Consider the following 17,272-nt stretch of genomic DNA (forward strand, 5'->3'; position numbering starts at 1 on the left):
ACTTTCTTTCGTATTAATACCACAACTGTGGTATGTTGATTTTTTTTTTTCTCATTTTCACCAGTTAGGAAATTGCTACCGAGGACAGTTAGGTTCACAAAGTCACATGGCTGACAGGTGGCACAGCTGGGATTCATATCTTGTTTAGTATTTTTTTTTTTTAATTCAAGAGCTCACATTGTGAACACTGCATAGTGCTACCGTATCCCTGTTATTCTAAACTTACCTGTAACTATTGATACATCAGTTCTACCTGAAAATAAGTAGAGACAGAAGTATGACACAAAAGATGAAATATACCATTGTAAAACATGTTGTGTTTTAGGAACTGGAAGTCCCAGTATTACCGAAAATCTCTCTACCCATCACCAGTTCTTCACTGCCTACCTTCAGTTTTAGTTCTTCTGTGATCACAACTTCCTCTCCATCACCCACTAGTCCTTCACAGTCATTAACAAACCAGGTAAAAAACCATTGTACCAATAGAGGTGATTTTTGTTTTTTCTCATTCTTTATTTTTAAAAAAGCTAATCTGTTTAAAGCAGTGATTAATTTTCACTATGGAAATTAACAACTCAGTAAGATGAGAAAAATGGAAATAGTGTTTTGCTTCTTTTTTTTTAATGTACATCATGATGGGAGCATTCTTCAACTCTTATGAATGCATTAGAGGAAGAGTTGAGTATTAGTTTGTTTCCAAACAATGTTCCCAGTTAAAATACTTTTTTCTTCAGTGAGAGTGGATTTATGTTTTTGTTTCTCAAGTAGTATTAACATTTTTAATCTGCTCCTGAAATTTTTATGCTTTTTTCCCTGACTTTTACATCTTCTGAACATATTCTTATAGATGTCATTTCTCCCCTTTAGATAAGTATCTCCCTCTAAGGTAATGTATATTCCTCTTCTAAGAGGAAGCAAGATCTTATAAGCAGTTAACTGTTTAGTAGTTTTCAGAAGTTAAAAAGTGATTTTTAAATTCAGAAGGGGAAAAATTGCTTTTGGCTTCTTTGTAATAATTAATTTTGCTTAAGGTCTATTTTATTGTCAAATTCTTTTCTAAAAAACTATTTTTGTATCGTTTCTTTAATAATTTGGAAAACCTAGGTACAAATGACCTCTCCAAACAGCACTGGCAGCCCCTTGTTTAGATTTTCATCTCCAATTGTAAAATCTACTGAGGCAGATGTACTACCTCCGTCATCTGTAAGTAGCAAGCAAGGAATATTTCATATTTATTGATTTCAAAGGCCTACTATATTTTTAAAATCAAATCTAAGATGCCATTGGTAGTAAGAAATACCACTTTTCTTACCAAAAAAATTCCAGTGTACAGAAAACTTTCAATGAACATCTATATATTTTTCACTATATATACATATATATATATTATGCATATGCATTTTCTTATGTACCATTTGCAAGTTAGGATGCAGACATCTTGGTACCCTTAATACCTTTCCGTGTATCCCCTAAGAAAAAGGATATTCCTTTGTATACCCACAATGCAGTTATCCTATCCAAGAAATGTAACATGATATAATAGTAATAGTGTTCATGTTCAGATCTACCCATCAGCCCCAGACTGTCCTTTAATTGCTGTTTGTTTCTCTTGGTCCTGGATCCACTTACGATTAGGACTAATCTAAGTCATATTGAATTTAGTTAACATGTCTCTTGAATTGACTTTAATCTAGAAAAGTTGGAAGTTTTTATGTCCCACAGTATGTATTTTTTTCTTCATAATTAAGAATAAATATTTTGAGTAAGAATAATACATAAGTTTAATGTTCAAATTGTCCTACCTGTATTTGGCATGTGTATCATTTTAACATGTTACTTTCTGTTTTTCACTGTGTCCTTGTTTTCTGTCACAACTAGATGTTCCAGATCATTTTGTAACTTCCCTGCCACATGCCTGAAGTGCACTTGTTGGCCATAAAGTCTCATACTTTTTATTAGGAAATGGCATTTAGAAGTCCAGAACTGGGCATTAGGAACACATTATTTTTACGTATTGCTTTGAATGAAAAAATGCTTCAGAAATTTAAAATGCTGTTGTTAAACTGTGACACACCATTCATTATAAGAAGCACACCAAGTTTAGAGATTTACACTAGGAGAAACTGTGAATCTTAGAATATGTGAAGTTCAGTATATTTTTTTGACTTGGCGTAAACTAGAGCTTTATATTTGATCATCACTTGAAGCTAAGTGGACACTGAAAAGACACCTTCTCTTTCTGCAGATTGGATTTACGTTCAGTGTGCCCGTGGCAAAGACAGCGGGACGCCGCGGCCCTAGTAGTACCTCAGAGCCACTTACAAGGAGTTCAGGTAAGGGGCCACTTCCGTAATAGTTCACATAAAAATACATGAGGTCGGTATTTTAAATTATCTTTCACCTTTGGCGGTTCTTGTAAATGGTTTCATTTGAATACAGTTAGCTCTCTAAATGTGAGTGGTTACAGTTTGGATGTGAAAGGGATGGTCACAATAACAAATTTATCCACTGTCTTTATTTAGTCAAAGTAAAGTGATATTTTGTTATAAATGAAATCTTCCCTTTCTTTTTAACATCTTTATGGAGCATAATTGCTTTACAATGGTGTGTTAGTTTCTGCTTTATAACAAAGTGAATCAGCTATATGCATACATATATCCCCATATCCCCTCCCTCTTGCGTCTCCCTCCCACCCTCCCTACCCACCCCTCTAGGTGGTCACAAAGCACCGAGCTGATCTCCCTGTGCTATGCGGCTGCTTCCCACTAGCTATCTATTTTACATTTGGTAGTGTATATATGTCCATGCCACACTCTCAGTTTGTCCCAGCTTCCCCTTCCCCGAGTCCTCAAGTCCATTCTCTCGTCCGCGTCTTTTTTCTTTATTCCAGTCCTGCCCCTAGGTTCTTCAGAACCCTCTTTTTTTTTTTTTTAAGATTCCATATATATGTGTTAGCATATGATATTTGTTTTTCTCTTTCTGACTTACTTCACTCTGTGTGACAGACTCTATGTCCATCCACCTCACTACAAATAACTCAATTTCATTTGTTTTTATGGCTGAGTAATATTCCATTGTATATGTCGATGGACACTTAGGTTGCTTCCATGTCCTGGCTATTGTAAACAGTACTGCAATGAACACTGTTGTACATGTCTCTTTTTGAATTATGGTTTTCTCAGGGTATATGCCCAGTAGTGGGGTTGTGGGGTCATATGGTAGTTCTATTTTTAGTTTTTTAAGGAACCTCCATACTGTTCTCCATAGTGGCTGGAGATTTACATTCCCACCAACAGGTCAAGAGGGTTCTCTTTTCTCCACACCCTCTCCAACATTTATTGTTTGTAGGTTTTTTGATGATGGCCATTCTGACTGGTGTGAGGTAATACCTCATTGTAGTTTTGATTTGCATTTCTGTAATGATCAGTAATGTTGAGCATCCTTTCATGTGTTTGTTGACAATCTGTATATCTTTGGAGAAGTGTCTATTTAGGTCTCCACCCATTTTTTTTTTTTTTTTTTTGATAATGAGCTGCTTGTATATTTTGGAGATTAGTCCTTTGTCAGTTGCTTCGTTTACAAATATTTTCTCCCATTCTGAGGGTTGTCTTTTCGTCTTTTTTTATGGTTGCCTTTGCTGTGCAAAAGATTTTAAGTTTCATTAGGTCCCATGTGTTTATTTTTGTCTTTATTTCCATTTCTCTAGGAGGTGGGTCAAAAAGGATCTTGCTGTGATTTATGTCATAGAGTGTTCTGCCTATGTTTTCCTCTAAGAGTTTGACAGTGTCTGGCCTTACATTTAAGTCTTTAATCCATTTTGAGTTTATTTTTGTGTATGGTGTGAGGGAGTGTTCTAATTTCATTCTTTTACATGTAGCTGTCCAGTTTTCCCAGCACCACTTATTGAAGAGGCTGTCTTTTCTCCATTGTATATCCTTGCCTCCTTTGTCATAGATTAGTTGACCATATGTGCGTAGGTTTATCTCTGGGCTTTCTATCCTGTTCCACTGATCTATATTTCTGTTTTTGTGCCAGTACCAGACTGTCTTGATTACTGTAGCTTTGTAGTAATAGTCTGAAGTCTGGGAGCCTGATTCCTCCAGCTCCGTTTTTCTTTCTCAAGATTACTTTGGCTATTTCGGGTCTTTTGTGTTTCCATACAAATTGTGAAGTTTTTTTGTTCTAGTTCTGTGGAAAATGCCATTGGTAGTTTGATAGGGATTGCATTGAATCTGTAGATTGCTTTGGGTGGTATATATTCTTCCAATCCAAGAATACAGTATATCTCCTCCATCTATTTGTATCATGTTTAATTTCTTTCATCAGTGTCTTATAATTTTCTGCATACAGGTCTTTTGTCTCCTTAGGTAGGTTTATTTGTAGGTATTTTATTCTTTTTGTTGCAGTGGTAAATGGGAGTGTTTCCTTAATTTCTCTTTCAGATTTTTCATCATTAGTGTAGAGGAATGCAAGAGATTTCTGTGCATTAATTTTGTATCCTGCTACTTCACCAGATTCGTTGATTAGCTCTAGTAGTTTTCTGGTAGCATTTTTAGGATTCCCTGTGTGTAGTATCATGTCATCTGCAGACAGTGACAGTTTTACTTCTTCTTTTCTGATTTGGATTCCTTTTATTTCTTTTTCTTGTCTGGCTGCTGTGGCTAAAACTTCCAAAACTATGTTGAATAGTAATGGTGAGAGTGGGCAACCTTGTCTTGTTCCTGATCTTAGTGGAAATGGTTTCAGTTTCTCACCATTGAGAACGATGTTGGCTGTGGGTTTGTCATATATGGCCTTTATTATGTTGAGGTAGGTTCCCTCTGTGCCCATTTTCTGGAGAATTTTTATCATAAATGGGTGTTGAATTTTGTCAAAAGCTTTTTCTGCATCTATTGAGATGATCATATGGTTTTTATCCTGCAGTCTGTTAATATGATGTATCACATTCATTGATTTGCATATATTGAAGAATCCTTGCATTCCTGGGATAAACCCCACTTTATCATGGTGTGTGATCTTTTTAGTATGCTCTTGGATTCTGTTTGCTAGTATTTTGTTGAGGATTTTTGCATCTATGTTCATCAGTGATATTGGCCTGTAGTTTTCTTTTTTTGTAACATCTTTGTCTGGTTTTGGTATCAGGGTGATCGTGGCCTCGTAGAATGAGTTTGGGAGTGTTCCTCCCTCTGCTATATTTTGGAAGAGTTTGAGAAGGATAGGTGTTAGCCCTAATCTAAATGTTTGATAGAATTCGCCTGTGAATCCATCTGGTCCTGGGCTTTTGTTTGTTCGAAGATTTTTAATCACAGTTCCAATTTCAGTGCTTGTGATTGGTCTGTTTATATTTTCTATTTCTTCCTAGTTCGGTTTCAGAAGTTTGTGCTTTTCTAAGAATTCCAGGTTGTCCATTTTATTGGCATATAGTTGCTTGTAGTCATCTCTCATGATCCTTTGTATTTCTGCAGTGTCAGTTGTTACTTCTCCTTTTTCATTTCTAATTCTATTGATTTGAGTCTTCTCCCTTTTTTTCTTGATGAGTCTGGCTAATGGTATATCGATTTTGTTTATCTTCTCAAAGAACCAGCTTTTAGTTTTATTCATCTTTGCTATTGTTTCCTTCATTTCTTTTTCATTTATTTCTGATCTGATCTTCATGATTTCTTTCCTTCTGTTAACTTTGGTGGGGTTTTTTGTTCTTTCTCTAATTGCTTTAGGTGTAACGTTAGGTTGTTGGAGATTTTTCTTGTTTCTTGAGGTAGGATTGTATTGCTATAAACTTCTCTCTTAGAACTGGTTTTGCTGCATCCCATAGGATTTGGGCTGTCACGTTTTCATTGTCATTTGCTTCTAATTTCCTCTTTGATTTCTTCAGTGATCCCTTGGTTATTTAGTAGCATATTGTTTAACCTCCATGTGTTTGTATTTTACAGTTTTTTTCCTGTAATTGATATCTAGTCATATAACATTGTTGTCAGAAAAGATACTCGATATAATTTCAATTTTCTTAACTTTACCAAAGCTTGATTTGTGACCCAAGATATGATCTGTCCTGGAGAATGTTCCATGAACACTTGAGAAGAAAGTGCATTCTGTTGTTTTTGATGGAGTGTGCTATAAATACCAATTAAATCCATCTTGGTTAATGTATCTTTTAAAGCTTGTGTTGCCTTATTTATTTTTGTTTTGGTTTATCTATCCATTGGTGAAAGTGGGGTGTTAAAGTCCCCTACTGTTATTGTGTTACTGTCGATTTCCCCTTTTATGGCTGTTAGCATTTGCCTTATGTATTGAGGTGCTCCTGTGTTGGGCGCATAAATATTTACAATTGTTATATCTTCTTGGATTGATCCCTTGATCATTATATAGTATCCTTCTTTGTGTCTTGTAATAGTCTTTATTTTAAAGTCTATTTTGTCTTATATGAGAATTGCTACTCCAGCTTTTTTTTGATTTCCATTTGCATAGAACATCTTTTTCCATCCCCTCACTTTCAGTCTGTATGTGTCCCTAGGTCTGAAGTGGGTCTCTTGTAGACAGCATATATATGGGTCTTGTTTTTGTATCCATTCAGCCAGTCTGTGTCTTTTGGTTGGAGCATTTAATCCATTTACATTTAAGGTAGTTATCGATATGTATGTTCCTGTTACCATTTTCTTAATTGTTTTGGTTTTGTTATAGTAGGTCTTTTCCTTCTCTTGTATTTCCTGCCTAGAGAAGTTCCTTTAGCATTTGCTGTAAAGCTGGTTTGGTGGTGCTGAATTCTCTTAGCTTTTGCTTGTCTGTAAAGGTTTTAGTTTCTCTGTCGAATCTGAGTGAGATTCTTGCTGGGTAGAGTAATCTTGTTTGTAGGTTTTTCCCTTTCATCACTATAAATATGTCCTGCCACTCCCTTCTGGCTTGCAGAGTTTCTGCTGAAAGGTCAGCTGTTAACCTTATGGGGATTCCCTTGTATGTTATTTGTTACTTTTCCCTTACTGCTGTTAATACTTTTTCTTTGTATTTAATTTTTGATAGTTTGATTAATATGTGTCTTGGCGTGTGTCTCCTTAGATTTATCCTGTATGGGACTCTGTGCTTCCTGGACCTGATTGAAAACTTTCCTAACATGGGAAAGGATATAGTCAACTATAATCTCCTCAAATATTTTCTCAGTACCTTTCTTTTTCTCTTCTTCTTCTGAGACCCCTATAATTCAAATGTTGGTGTGTTTAATGTTTTCCCAGAGATCTCTGAGACTCTCCTCAATTCTTTTCATTTTTTTTTCTTTATTCTGCTCTGTGGTAGTTATTTCTACTATTTTATCTTCCAGGTCACTTATCCATTCTTCTGCCTCAGTTATTCTGCTATTGATTCCTTCTAGAGAATTTTTAATTTCATTTATTGTGTTGTTCATCATTGTTTGTTTGCTCTTTAGTTCTTCTAGGTCCTTGTTAAACGTTTCTTGTATTTTCTCCATTCTATTTCCAAGATTTTGGATTATCTTTACTATCATTATTCTGAATTCTTTTTCAGGTAGACTGCCTATTTCCTCTTCATTTGTTTGGTCTGGTGGGTTTTTACCTTGCTCCTTCATCTGCTGTGTATTTCTCTGTCTTCTCATTTTACTTAACTTACTGCGTTTGGGGTCTTCTTTTCGCAGGCTGCAGGTTCGTAGTTCCTGTTGTTTTTGGTGTCTGCCCCCAGTGGCTGAGGTTGTTTCAGTGGGTTGTTTAGGCTTCCTGGTGGAGGGGACTGGTACCTGTGTTCTGGTGGATGAGGCTGGATCTTGTCTTTCTGGTGGGCAGGACTGTGTCTGGTGCTGTGTTTTGGGGTGTCTGTGAACTTAGTATGACTTTAGGAAGTCTCTCTGCTGGTCATGGCTGGGGTCGTGTTCCTGTCTTGCTAGTTGTTTGGCATGGGGTGTCCAGCACTGGAGCTTGCTGGTCGTTGAGTGGAGCTGGGTCTTAGCGTTGAGACGGAGATTTCTGGGGGAGCTCTCGCCGATTGATATTACGTGGAGCTGGGAGGTCTCTGGTGGTCCAGTGTCCTGAACTCGGCTCTCCCACCTCAGAGGCTCAGGCCTGACACCCGGCTGGAGTACCGGGACCCTGTCGGCCACACGGCCAGGTATGTGGGACGTGTCTTGCCTTTTGGGAGGTCTGAGGTCTTCTGCCAGCGTTCAGTAGGTGTTCTGTAGGAGTTGTTCCACATGTAGATGTATTTTTGATGTATTTGTGGGGAAGATGGTGATCTTCACGTCTTACTCCTTCGCTGTCTTGAAGGTCGCCCACTGTGTTTACTTTTGATTACAACAGTTAATGTTATTCTTCTCTTTGTATCATATTTGATGTATTATTTCAGGAATATCCTGATGGTTATAAACTTGTCCTCAGTTGGGGGAACCAAGCAACAGGGAGCTGTGCTGACGTTTGTTCCTGTCACTGGAACTACTCCTATTGCTGCAGCTTCACTCCTAGGCCTCCACTCACCAGATCCAGGCAGCTTTCCAGGAGCCTTGACTGCTGGTTACTGATCCCAGGGCTGCCCACCAGGTCTCACAGAGGTGTCTGGTATTAACCTCTCTACCAGTGCTCTCGGTACCAGATTCTCCTCTGTGCTAAGCAGACATCGTCATCTGAGCAACAGGAGAGCTCCCTCAGCGGGTCTCTCGCCTTGGAAGGTCTATAAATGAAATGTTACAAGAAGTTCAAGGGTGGTCTACATTGTAATTACAGTGGATTCCATCTGTAGATTTACTCTTGAGTTCATAAGCATTTTTATGCGTAAGGGTTATGCTGGCCTCTGCAGATAGTGATATATAATTTCTAAACTCAAAAAAATGGGCATAATTGAGGGAAAGAAATGAATATTCAGATAATTAAACCATAGGCTTTTGCTGTGGTGGTGGTGGTTTTGTTTCAAGTATTGGGTGTTTGGGAAATGAAGAATAATCTGGGCTGAGTTACTCAGGTCAAGAATTCTGAGTAAGGGCATTTCTCACCCAACAAACAGCCAAATGCAAGAGAACAAGAGGAAAAGCATGGCATACTTTGAAAATCGCAAATAATTTGTCATGAGATTGAGAGGTAGCTTTAAATTCTAAAAATTCTGTGAATGCTATGCTCAATAATTGGATTTTAATCTGAATGTGGTAGGAAAAGATGGGGTGGTTTTTATAGGGGGTGAGATGGTGCCTTGGAGTAACAGCAGTGTGTTAGGTGGGCATGTGAGTGGGAGTGGGGTGTCATATGCTGAGACACCAGTTAAGGGGCTGTTGCCTTATTCAGAAGTGTTTCGTTGACTATCTGCTGAGTTTGGGAATTTTTAAAAACTAGATCCTCCCTCAAAAGATAGATTTAAAAAACTATCAAAGAGCCAGGACCTATAAGCTAAGAAAGTCTTTGTCTTTGGATGATCTGGAAGACAAGAGCATAGGTTACGAGAGTGGCACAAAATAAGAATTTGGTATGTTTTCAATCCTAATTTTTGTTAAATAAAACAGCCCTGTTTAAGAGAAAGTAATAAGCATATTTCAGATGTACTTAACACATGTTTTTTTTTTCTTTAATGTTACTGTGAATTCAAGAAGAATAAACTGATTCAAATTTCATTTTCATGCCTGGTTATGAGGGAAAGGCATTAAAGTCCTTCAGTTTTTATTAATGCTTTACTGATGGTAACTGAATGAGTAATAGTTTGTTAAAACAACTTTTTGTGTTTCATTACGTCTGGGAAGATTGTCCAGATCTTTCAAGAGTTTATTATGAGTGGCATATATAGAATTGTTCTTACATTGAGACCTCTGTTTCTCACCACTTCTTCTTTTTCTTTTCTTTTTTTTTTTTTTTTTTTTTTTTTTTTGCGGTACGCGGGCCTCTCACTGTTGTGGCCTCTCCCATTGCGGAGCACAGGCTCCGGACGCACAGGCTCAGCGGCCATGGCTCACGGGCCCAGCCGCTCCGTGGCATGTGGGAACTTCCCGGACTGGGGCACGAACCCGTGTCCCCTGCATCGGCAGGCGGACTCTCAACCACTGCACCACCAGCGAAGCCCTCTCACCACTCTGTCATTAAAAAACTGATGAAAATGTGGAAGTCATGGTTACGCTGTGATAGGAGCTAATTTTCCCATTATCTTCATTTTCCATCTCTTTTAGTACACTTTAGGAAATCCTTAAAATTTACCTTAAGTTACTAAAAGCAATTCAATATTGATTATAAAGGAAGATAGAATGTGATAAAGTAATAAAAGCATTTTTCTTTGTTTTGACACAGTTGTAAGAGATAGGTATGGTGTTTTGTTTTTTGCACATTTTTATTATTCAGGTGAAATTGACACAAGATAAAGTTAATCATTTACAGGGAACAATTCATTGGTGTTTAGTACAATCACAATGTTGATTGTGTTTAGTACAGTCACCACCTCTAACTGGTACCAAACATTTTTATCACTTCCAAAAGGAAACCTGTACCCATTAACCAGTTTTTCCCCATTTCCCCTCCCCCCCCCCCCCAACTGCTGACAGCTACTAATCTGTGTTCTGTTTCTATGTAGTTACCTATCCTGGAACCATACAATGTAACTTTTTGTATCTGGCTTCTTTCACGTACTGTTTTCAAGGTTCATCTGTCTTGTAGTATGTATCATGACTTCATACCTTTTGTGGCTGAATGATAGTCCACCATATGGATATACCATAATTTATCTGTTTATTCGTTGATAGACATTTGAGTTGTTTCCACTTTTTGGCTGTTGTGAATAGTGTTGCTATGAATATGCATGTACTTGTATTTGTTTGAATACTGGTTTCAGTGCTTTGGAGTGTATACCTGGGAATGGAGTTGATGAATCAAATGAGAGTCCTATATTTAACTCCTTGAGGAACTACAAAACTTTTTCTCAGCAGCCGGCCCATTTTACATTCCCACCAGCAGGATTCAAATTTCTCCATGTTCTCACCATGTTTATTATTTTCCATTTTTTGATGATAGCCATCATAGTGGGTATGAAGTGATGCTTCATTGTGGGGTTTTTTGTTGTTGTTGTTTTGTTTTGTTTTGTTTTTTGCAGTACATGGGCCTGTCACTGATGTGGCCTCTCCCGTTGTGGAGCACAGGCTCTGGACGCACAGGCTCAGTGGCCATGGCTTACGGGCCCAGCCGCTCTGCAGCATGCGGGATCCTCCCGGACCGGGGCACAAACCTGTGTCCCCTGCATCGGCAGGCGGACTCTCAACCACTGCGCCACCAGGGAAGCCCTTCATTGTGGTTTTGATTTGCATTTATTTCCCTGAAGACTTATGGTTTTTAGTATCTTTTTTTTTGGAACAGAGGAAGGTTTATTGCAGGGACAAGCAAGGAGAACAGGTGGCTTATGCTTAAAAAACCTGAACTCCTGGTTAGCATCTTCTCATGTGCTTTTTGGCCCTTTACATATCTTCTTGGGAGAAATGTCTGGTCAGGTCCTTTGCCCATTTTTAAATTGGTTTGTCTTGTTGCTGAGTTGTAGTGTTTTTATATAGTCTGGATACTAGATCTTTATCAGATGTGTGATTTGCAAATATTTTTTCCCATTCAGTCAGTTGTCACTTTCTTAATAATGTCCTTAGATGCACAAAGATTTCTAATTTTGGTGAAGTTCAGTTTTTTATTTACTTGTTCTTTTGGTGTCATATCTAAGAATTCATTGTCAAATCCATGGTCATGAAGATACACCTCCTAGGTTTTCTTTTAAGAGTTTTATGGTTTCAGTTCTTATGTTTTAGGTCATTGATCCAATTTTTTGTTAAATTAATTAATTCATTTTTGTCTGTGTTGGGTCTTCGTTGCTGCGCACGGGCTTTCTCTAGTCGTGGCAAGTGGGGGCTTCTCTTCGTTGCGGTGCGCGGGCTTCTCATTGCGGTGGCTTCTCTTGTTGCAGAGCACGGGCTCTAGGTTCATGGGCTTCAGTAGTTGTGGCTCGTGGGCTGTAGAGTGCAGGCTCAGTAGTAGTGGCGCACAGGCTTAGTTGCTCTGCAGCGTGTGGGATCTTCCCAGAACAGGGCTCGAACCCGTGTCCCCCGCGTTGGCAGGTGGATTCTTAACCACTGCGCCACCAGAGAAGTCCCCATTGATCCATTTTGAATTAATTTTTGTTTATGGTGTGAGGTAAGGGTAGGTTGGGTTTTTGAACTCCTTTACCCACTGCTTTAAAATTGGCAAGCACTTTAGAAGAAAAACCTGATTATTTATATTTTACTATGGAAAATTTCAAACATTCTCAGAAGTGGAAGAGTAGACTGAGTCCCCATACACACTTTACTGAGCTTCAGCGTTTGCCATTTTGTGACCAATCTTGTTTCTCTCTCCCTCCTTCCTTCCTTCTCCCCTCACACACACAAACACACCTATCGGGTAATTTTGAAACAATCCCAAACATATTTCATCTGTAAACAGAAATATAATGACAAAACGATTATTGTACTCACAATATAGATCTCTTATTTAAGTATAAGGATATGTTTGTTTTAGCAAGTTTGGGAACTATGAAAAGTAAAAACATCACTCTTTCGATGTAAACAGTCAAAATTTTCTGGACTTTCTAACCTACTCTTTCCCATAACTGTGCTTCTGAGAATGATTTTTTGTGGCTGCATAGCATTCCATCATGTCAGTGTTCTGTAATTTATGTAGTTAGCTCCTTTTATTAAGTATCATCCAGGTTTTCGATATAATAACTGAAAGATATTTTTAATCATAGGATGAATTTCTAGAAATGAAATATCTGGCTTAATTAAACATTAAATTTTTTTAACATCTTTATTGGAGTATAATTGCTTTACAATGTTGTGTTAGTTTGTGCTGTATAACAAAGTGAATCAGCTATACATATACATATATCCCCATATCCACTCCCTCTTGCGTCTCCCTCCCACCCTCCCTATCCCACCCCTCTAGGTGGTCACAGAGCACTGACCTGATCTCCCTGTGCTATGCGGCTGCTTCCCACTAGCTATCTATTTTACATTTGGTAGTGTGTATATATGTCCATGCCACTCTCTCACTTCATCCCAGCTTCCCCTTCCCCCTCCCTGTGTCCTCAAGTCCATTCTCTATGTCTGTGTCTTTATTCCTGTCCTGCCCCTAGGTTCTTCAGAACCATTTTTTCTTTTAGATTCCATATATATGTGTTAGCATACAGTATTTGTTTTTCTCTTTCTGACTTACTCAGATATTGGATAACAATTATAGATTATATATAGTTTATATAATTTTTTGTCCTTCTGGAGGAGAGAGATATACAGTATGGGAAATAGTATTTTTTGCTTCCTTGTAATGGCAAGGTAACCCTGTACTTTAAGTCATTTGTTCATTATCTTTGAATTACAGTGACTTTTTTGGTGGGTATTTTTTTTTAAGATCTTGATTCAAATTGACTTTGAGAGATTTTTCATACATGTAACTTGCTTTTTCTTAGCATAATATCTCTTACAATTAAAAAAAATTACAGCTCAAGATATCACTGCAGTGAACAGTCCAAGCTGTAAGAAGAAACCAGATGAAGATTGCAAGGGCCCTTTCAAACCTGCAAAAACCCTGAAAGAAGGAAGTGTCCTAGATGTTCTGAAGAACCCTGGTAAGATAATGGCTGCCCTTGAGATAATCTAAAATCTTAATTGCAAAATCATGATCTCATCTTAATATCACTTGTTAATACTTTGTTGTACTTCAGGCTTTTAAAAAATGATGTCTAGTTTGATAGGAGATTGGCTTTTGAATGTAGATGTAGTCAGATGTAACTTTTTAGGTGCAAGAACTTAGAAACTATTTCTTTAGAATTTAAGGACTCTGCGCTAAAATGAAATCTCTAAGGGGCAAGTATAGAAGGAGAAAATGTGAATTGCCTGTTAATTAGAGATGGGCCAATAATTGGAAAAAAGTAAATAAACCTGATGATATACCTGGACATGTCTCTCTCTGAGAGCGTTGAACTGCCTTGTTCTTCTCAGATTATTCCCCAGTTGTGGGATATATATAACAAAGCCAAGTGGAAAGAAAACATATGCTGACTGTAACACACACACACACACACACACACACACACACACACACACACAATAGTACTCACTTCAAATAAAATAAGATATGAATGTTAGTGGTTAAGAATTTGAAAATAATGAATAGAAGTCCTCAAATAGGAATAGGTTTTCAGTTTGAAAATCAAAGAGGATAGTATAATTCCAACTGGGATGTATAAGAATATAAAAGTGTTTATAAGATAATCCAGTAGCTCAGAGAGAATTTAGATTTATCCAGCACATGTGTTCATGTATAACTGAATATGAGTTTCAATAATAAGGTTGGATGCTCCAGCAAGATTTAGAGGGATTAGGTTCTTTTGGTGTCGCTCCCATTTTATAGATGAGTAGACTGCCTACTGGAGTCTCAATATAGACGGTTTTATGCAGTTATGGGCAGGACTCCAGAATGCCTGTGTCAGGGTGAACTGAGTGGTAGTCAGTCAGCATCAAATGCATATAGGTTATCTTCATAGAAGTTACACTTTGCATTCATAATGCCCACTCCTCCCCTCTTTTAAACTTTGTTTAAAGAGCAAAAATTTGGAGAAGTTACATGTTCTCTTGAGGGAAATCCGGAAAATCCAAAAAAGTGGGAGGAAAAGAAAACTTGTAACACCTTGAAGTGGTTACGTTAAAATTTTGCCAACCTTAGTGACTCAGGTTAATCATTAACAAACTAGTACATTTTCCTCCTTTGGGAGTAACTGAAGTACATGGGATTGATTTATCTTTAGGCAAAAAATAGCTCTAGGCTGGATTATTTCTTGGTACCACTAGAAAACCTCTTTAACAACCTTCTGTATCATCTTTCCCTCTGATTTTCTTTTCCCTTGATGCTAAAGGCTAGAGAAACGGGTGTTTTTTTGGTGTATGTAAAATAAAAGTTAATTGGTCCAGAGTAAAGGATTGAAAGGTCATTTCTACAAATAAAGTGTAGTTTGAGTGAATCAAGTCAATGTTATCAGTTTTGGTAGCACAAAGACTTTTCCTCATGGTTTTTTCCCTTATTTCCAAAGACTTTTCCTTATTTCATGGTTCTATGTGCATACCTTAATTAAGTCTCAAATTAGGTATTGGTTGAATAAACAGTAAACAGATTCCTAGAGGAAAATGATATACTATAAACCAAACATCTTTTGTAGACTTTTAACTAGGTCTGTCACTTATTAATTATGGGATTAGTACTAGAAATATAGCTTAGGTGAAAAACTACTCTTAAGTAGTCCATCTTGGATTGTAATAACTCTGTAATTAAGGTAAAAATGTTTTCTCCCAGGAATAATATTTTTATTATTAGCAGCTATTATTCTATAATTATTATTGTCAATATTATTAATATTTATTAATGATTAAAAAAATAATAGGGAGGCTTTCTAATCAAAACATTGACTAATCTTTTCCTTCCCACTCCCCTCTTCCCCGCATTGTAGGTTTCACATCACCAAAGGCAGACTCTCTTGCTGCTCAACCTACCACCACAAGCCTGGTAGTTTATTCAAGACCAGCAATAAGTAGCTTTTCTTCTAGTGGAATTGGGTTTGGGGAAAGTTTAAAAGCTGGGTCATCGTGGCAGTGTGATACCTGTCTACTCCAGAACAAAGTTACAGACAACAAATGTGTAGCCTGTCAAGCAGCAAAATTGCCACCAAAAGATACTGCTAAACAGACTGGAACTGGGACACCAAGTAAAAGTGGCAAACCAACTGTTTCTGCACCAGAGACAGGCTTTGGAGACAAATTTAAACCAGCAGTAGGAACTTGGGATTGCGATACCTGTTTAGTGCAAAATAAACCTGAAGCGATAAAATGTGTAGCTTGTGAAACACCGAAACCGGGAACTGGTGTTAAGCGAGTCCTTACGTTGCCGGTGGCTTCAGAAAGTGCTGTTACTGTGGCTGCTTCCTCCTCCAGCTGCACTGTGACCACTGGTGCCTTAGGATTTACAGATAAATTCAAAAGGCCCGTGGGATCTTGGGAGTGTCCAGTGTGCTGTGTTTCTAATAATGCAGAAGACAATAAATGTGTGTCCTGTATGTCTCAGAAACCAGGTACGTTTATGGCTGTTTGGAATAATTTTGTTCATTTCTTTAATAGAACATTTTAATTTATTCTCTGTAAAACAGCTAAGAATAACCTCAATATTTTAGATGTTTTAAGATGAGCATTTCCTCATATGTCTTAATTTTTCTGAACTGTCTTGAAATTAAAATGACTTGCTTGGGACTGGAACTGCATGTTCTCTTAGGAGAGTCTGTGTGTTTAAATCAGTCCAGCACCTGCTTTGACCTCTTTTTTTGTGTGTAATTTTATCAGAAGCTTCTGGCTCTCCATGATCATTTTCAAAGTTGGCTAATACAGATGCAAAGGTCTTAGAATGGGGCAATCTTTCTCAAACCTTTACACAGAATAAAATACTCCTTTGTCTCTTTTCTTCTAAGTAGAAGTGAGGATGGCTAGTGGTCATTTACACAGCTGGTTTCACTGCATTATGAGAAGGCTGTGGCTGAATGTTAATGGTGATACCTGTACCTATATGTGCTATCTGCCAGAGATACTGCGATGATCATAAATTACTGAATCATTAATGAAAAGTTCTATTAGGTAACCAGAAAAATGAAGTTAGAGTTGAGTTTTTCCTGTTTCTGTTCAATTTTGAAAGAGTTACTGAAGATTTACATTGATCTTTAATTCCTTTGACTCTGCTGTGTTTGTAATGCTATTATATAATTATTTGGTACAGATATATGGTAACATGGATACTAAATAAAACATGTTATGAGTATCCTGGGAATTATACTTCCTATTTTTATTGCATTATCATGGATGTGTGATTTTGTGTCTGCAATGGAAAGCTCTTGAGTTAATAGCCCACATCCCTCTCTTAACACCAGGGGTGAGCCATACTTCTGATTCCTGCTAGACATCTCTACAAGAATAAGGTTTCAGAATCTTTATTCTGAAATATTTTTCTCTTTCCGTCTGGCATTCTTCCTCTTCCCCTTAACAAAAAAAAGAAAGGCTCGCTCTTGATATGTGTAGGAAACCAAAATTTACTCTGAGTTGATGGGTCAAACTTATATTTTTGATACATCACCTGGTGGCTTTTTGGAGGATAGATTTGAAGGCAGCAAAATTTGGAAACCAGAGGACAGGTTAGGACGTTGATCAATAATATAAGTAGAGATAGTAGTGATATGTACTAATAAAAGCAAATGGGGTGTAGAATAATGTACG

The 17,272-nt window shown here is 37.5% G+C and overlaps 1 protein-coding gene across 1 annotated transcript in view; it reads left to right on the forward strand.

The window, feature by feature from the left end:
- NUP153 (nucleoporin 153) overlaps nucleotides 1–17,272 on the forward strand; it is an 80,811-nt gene that overhangs the window by 50,030 nt on the left and 13,509 nt on the right. The window contains exons 12-16 of the mRNA XM_082638458.1: nucleotides 326–463; nucleotides 1,105–1,203; nucleotides 2,246–2,333; nucleotides 13,468–13,593; nucleotides 15,469–16,086. Of these exons, the coding sequence (XP_082494584.1) occupies nucleotides 326–463; nucleotides 1,105–1,203; nucleotides 2,246–2,333; nucleotides 13,468–13,593; nucleotides 15,469–16,086 (1,069 nt within the window). The remainder of the gene's footprint in view (nucleotides 1–325; nucleotides 464–1,104; nucleotides 1,204–2,245; nucleotides 2,334–13,467; nucleotides 13,594–15,468; nucleotides 16,087–17,272) is intronic.

The sequence above is a fragment of the Mesoplodon mirus genome, assembly GCF_964341445.2.
Source record: "Mesoplodon mirus genome assembly, chromosome: 12".
Classification (NCBI taxonomy): domain Eukaryota; kingdom Metazoa; phylum Chordata; class Mammalia; order Artiodactyla; family Ziphiidae; genus Mesoplodon; species Mesoplodon mirus.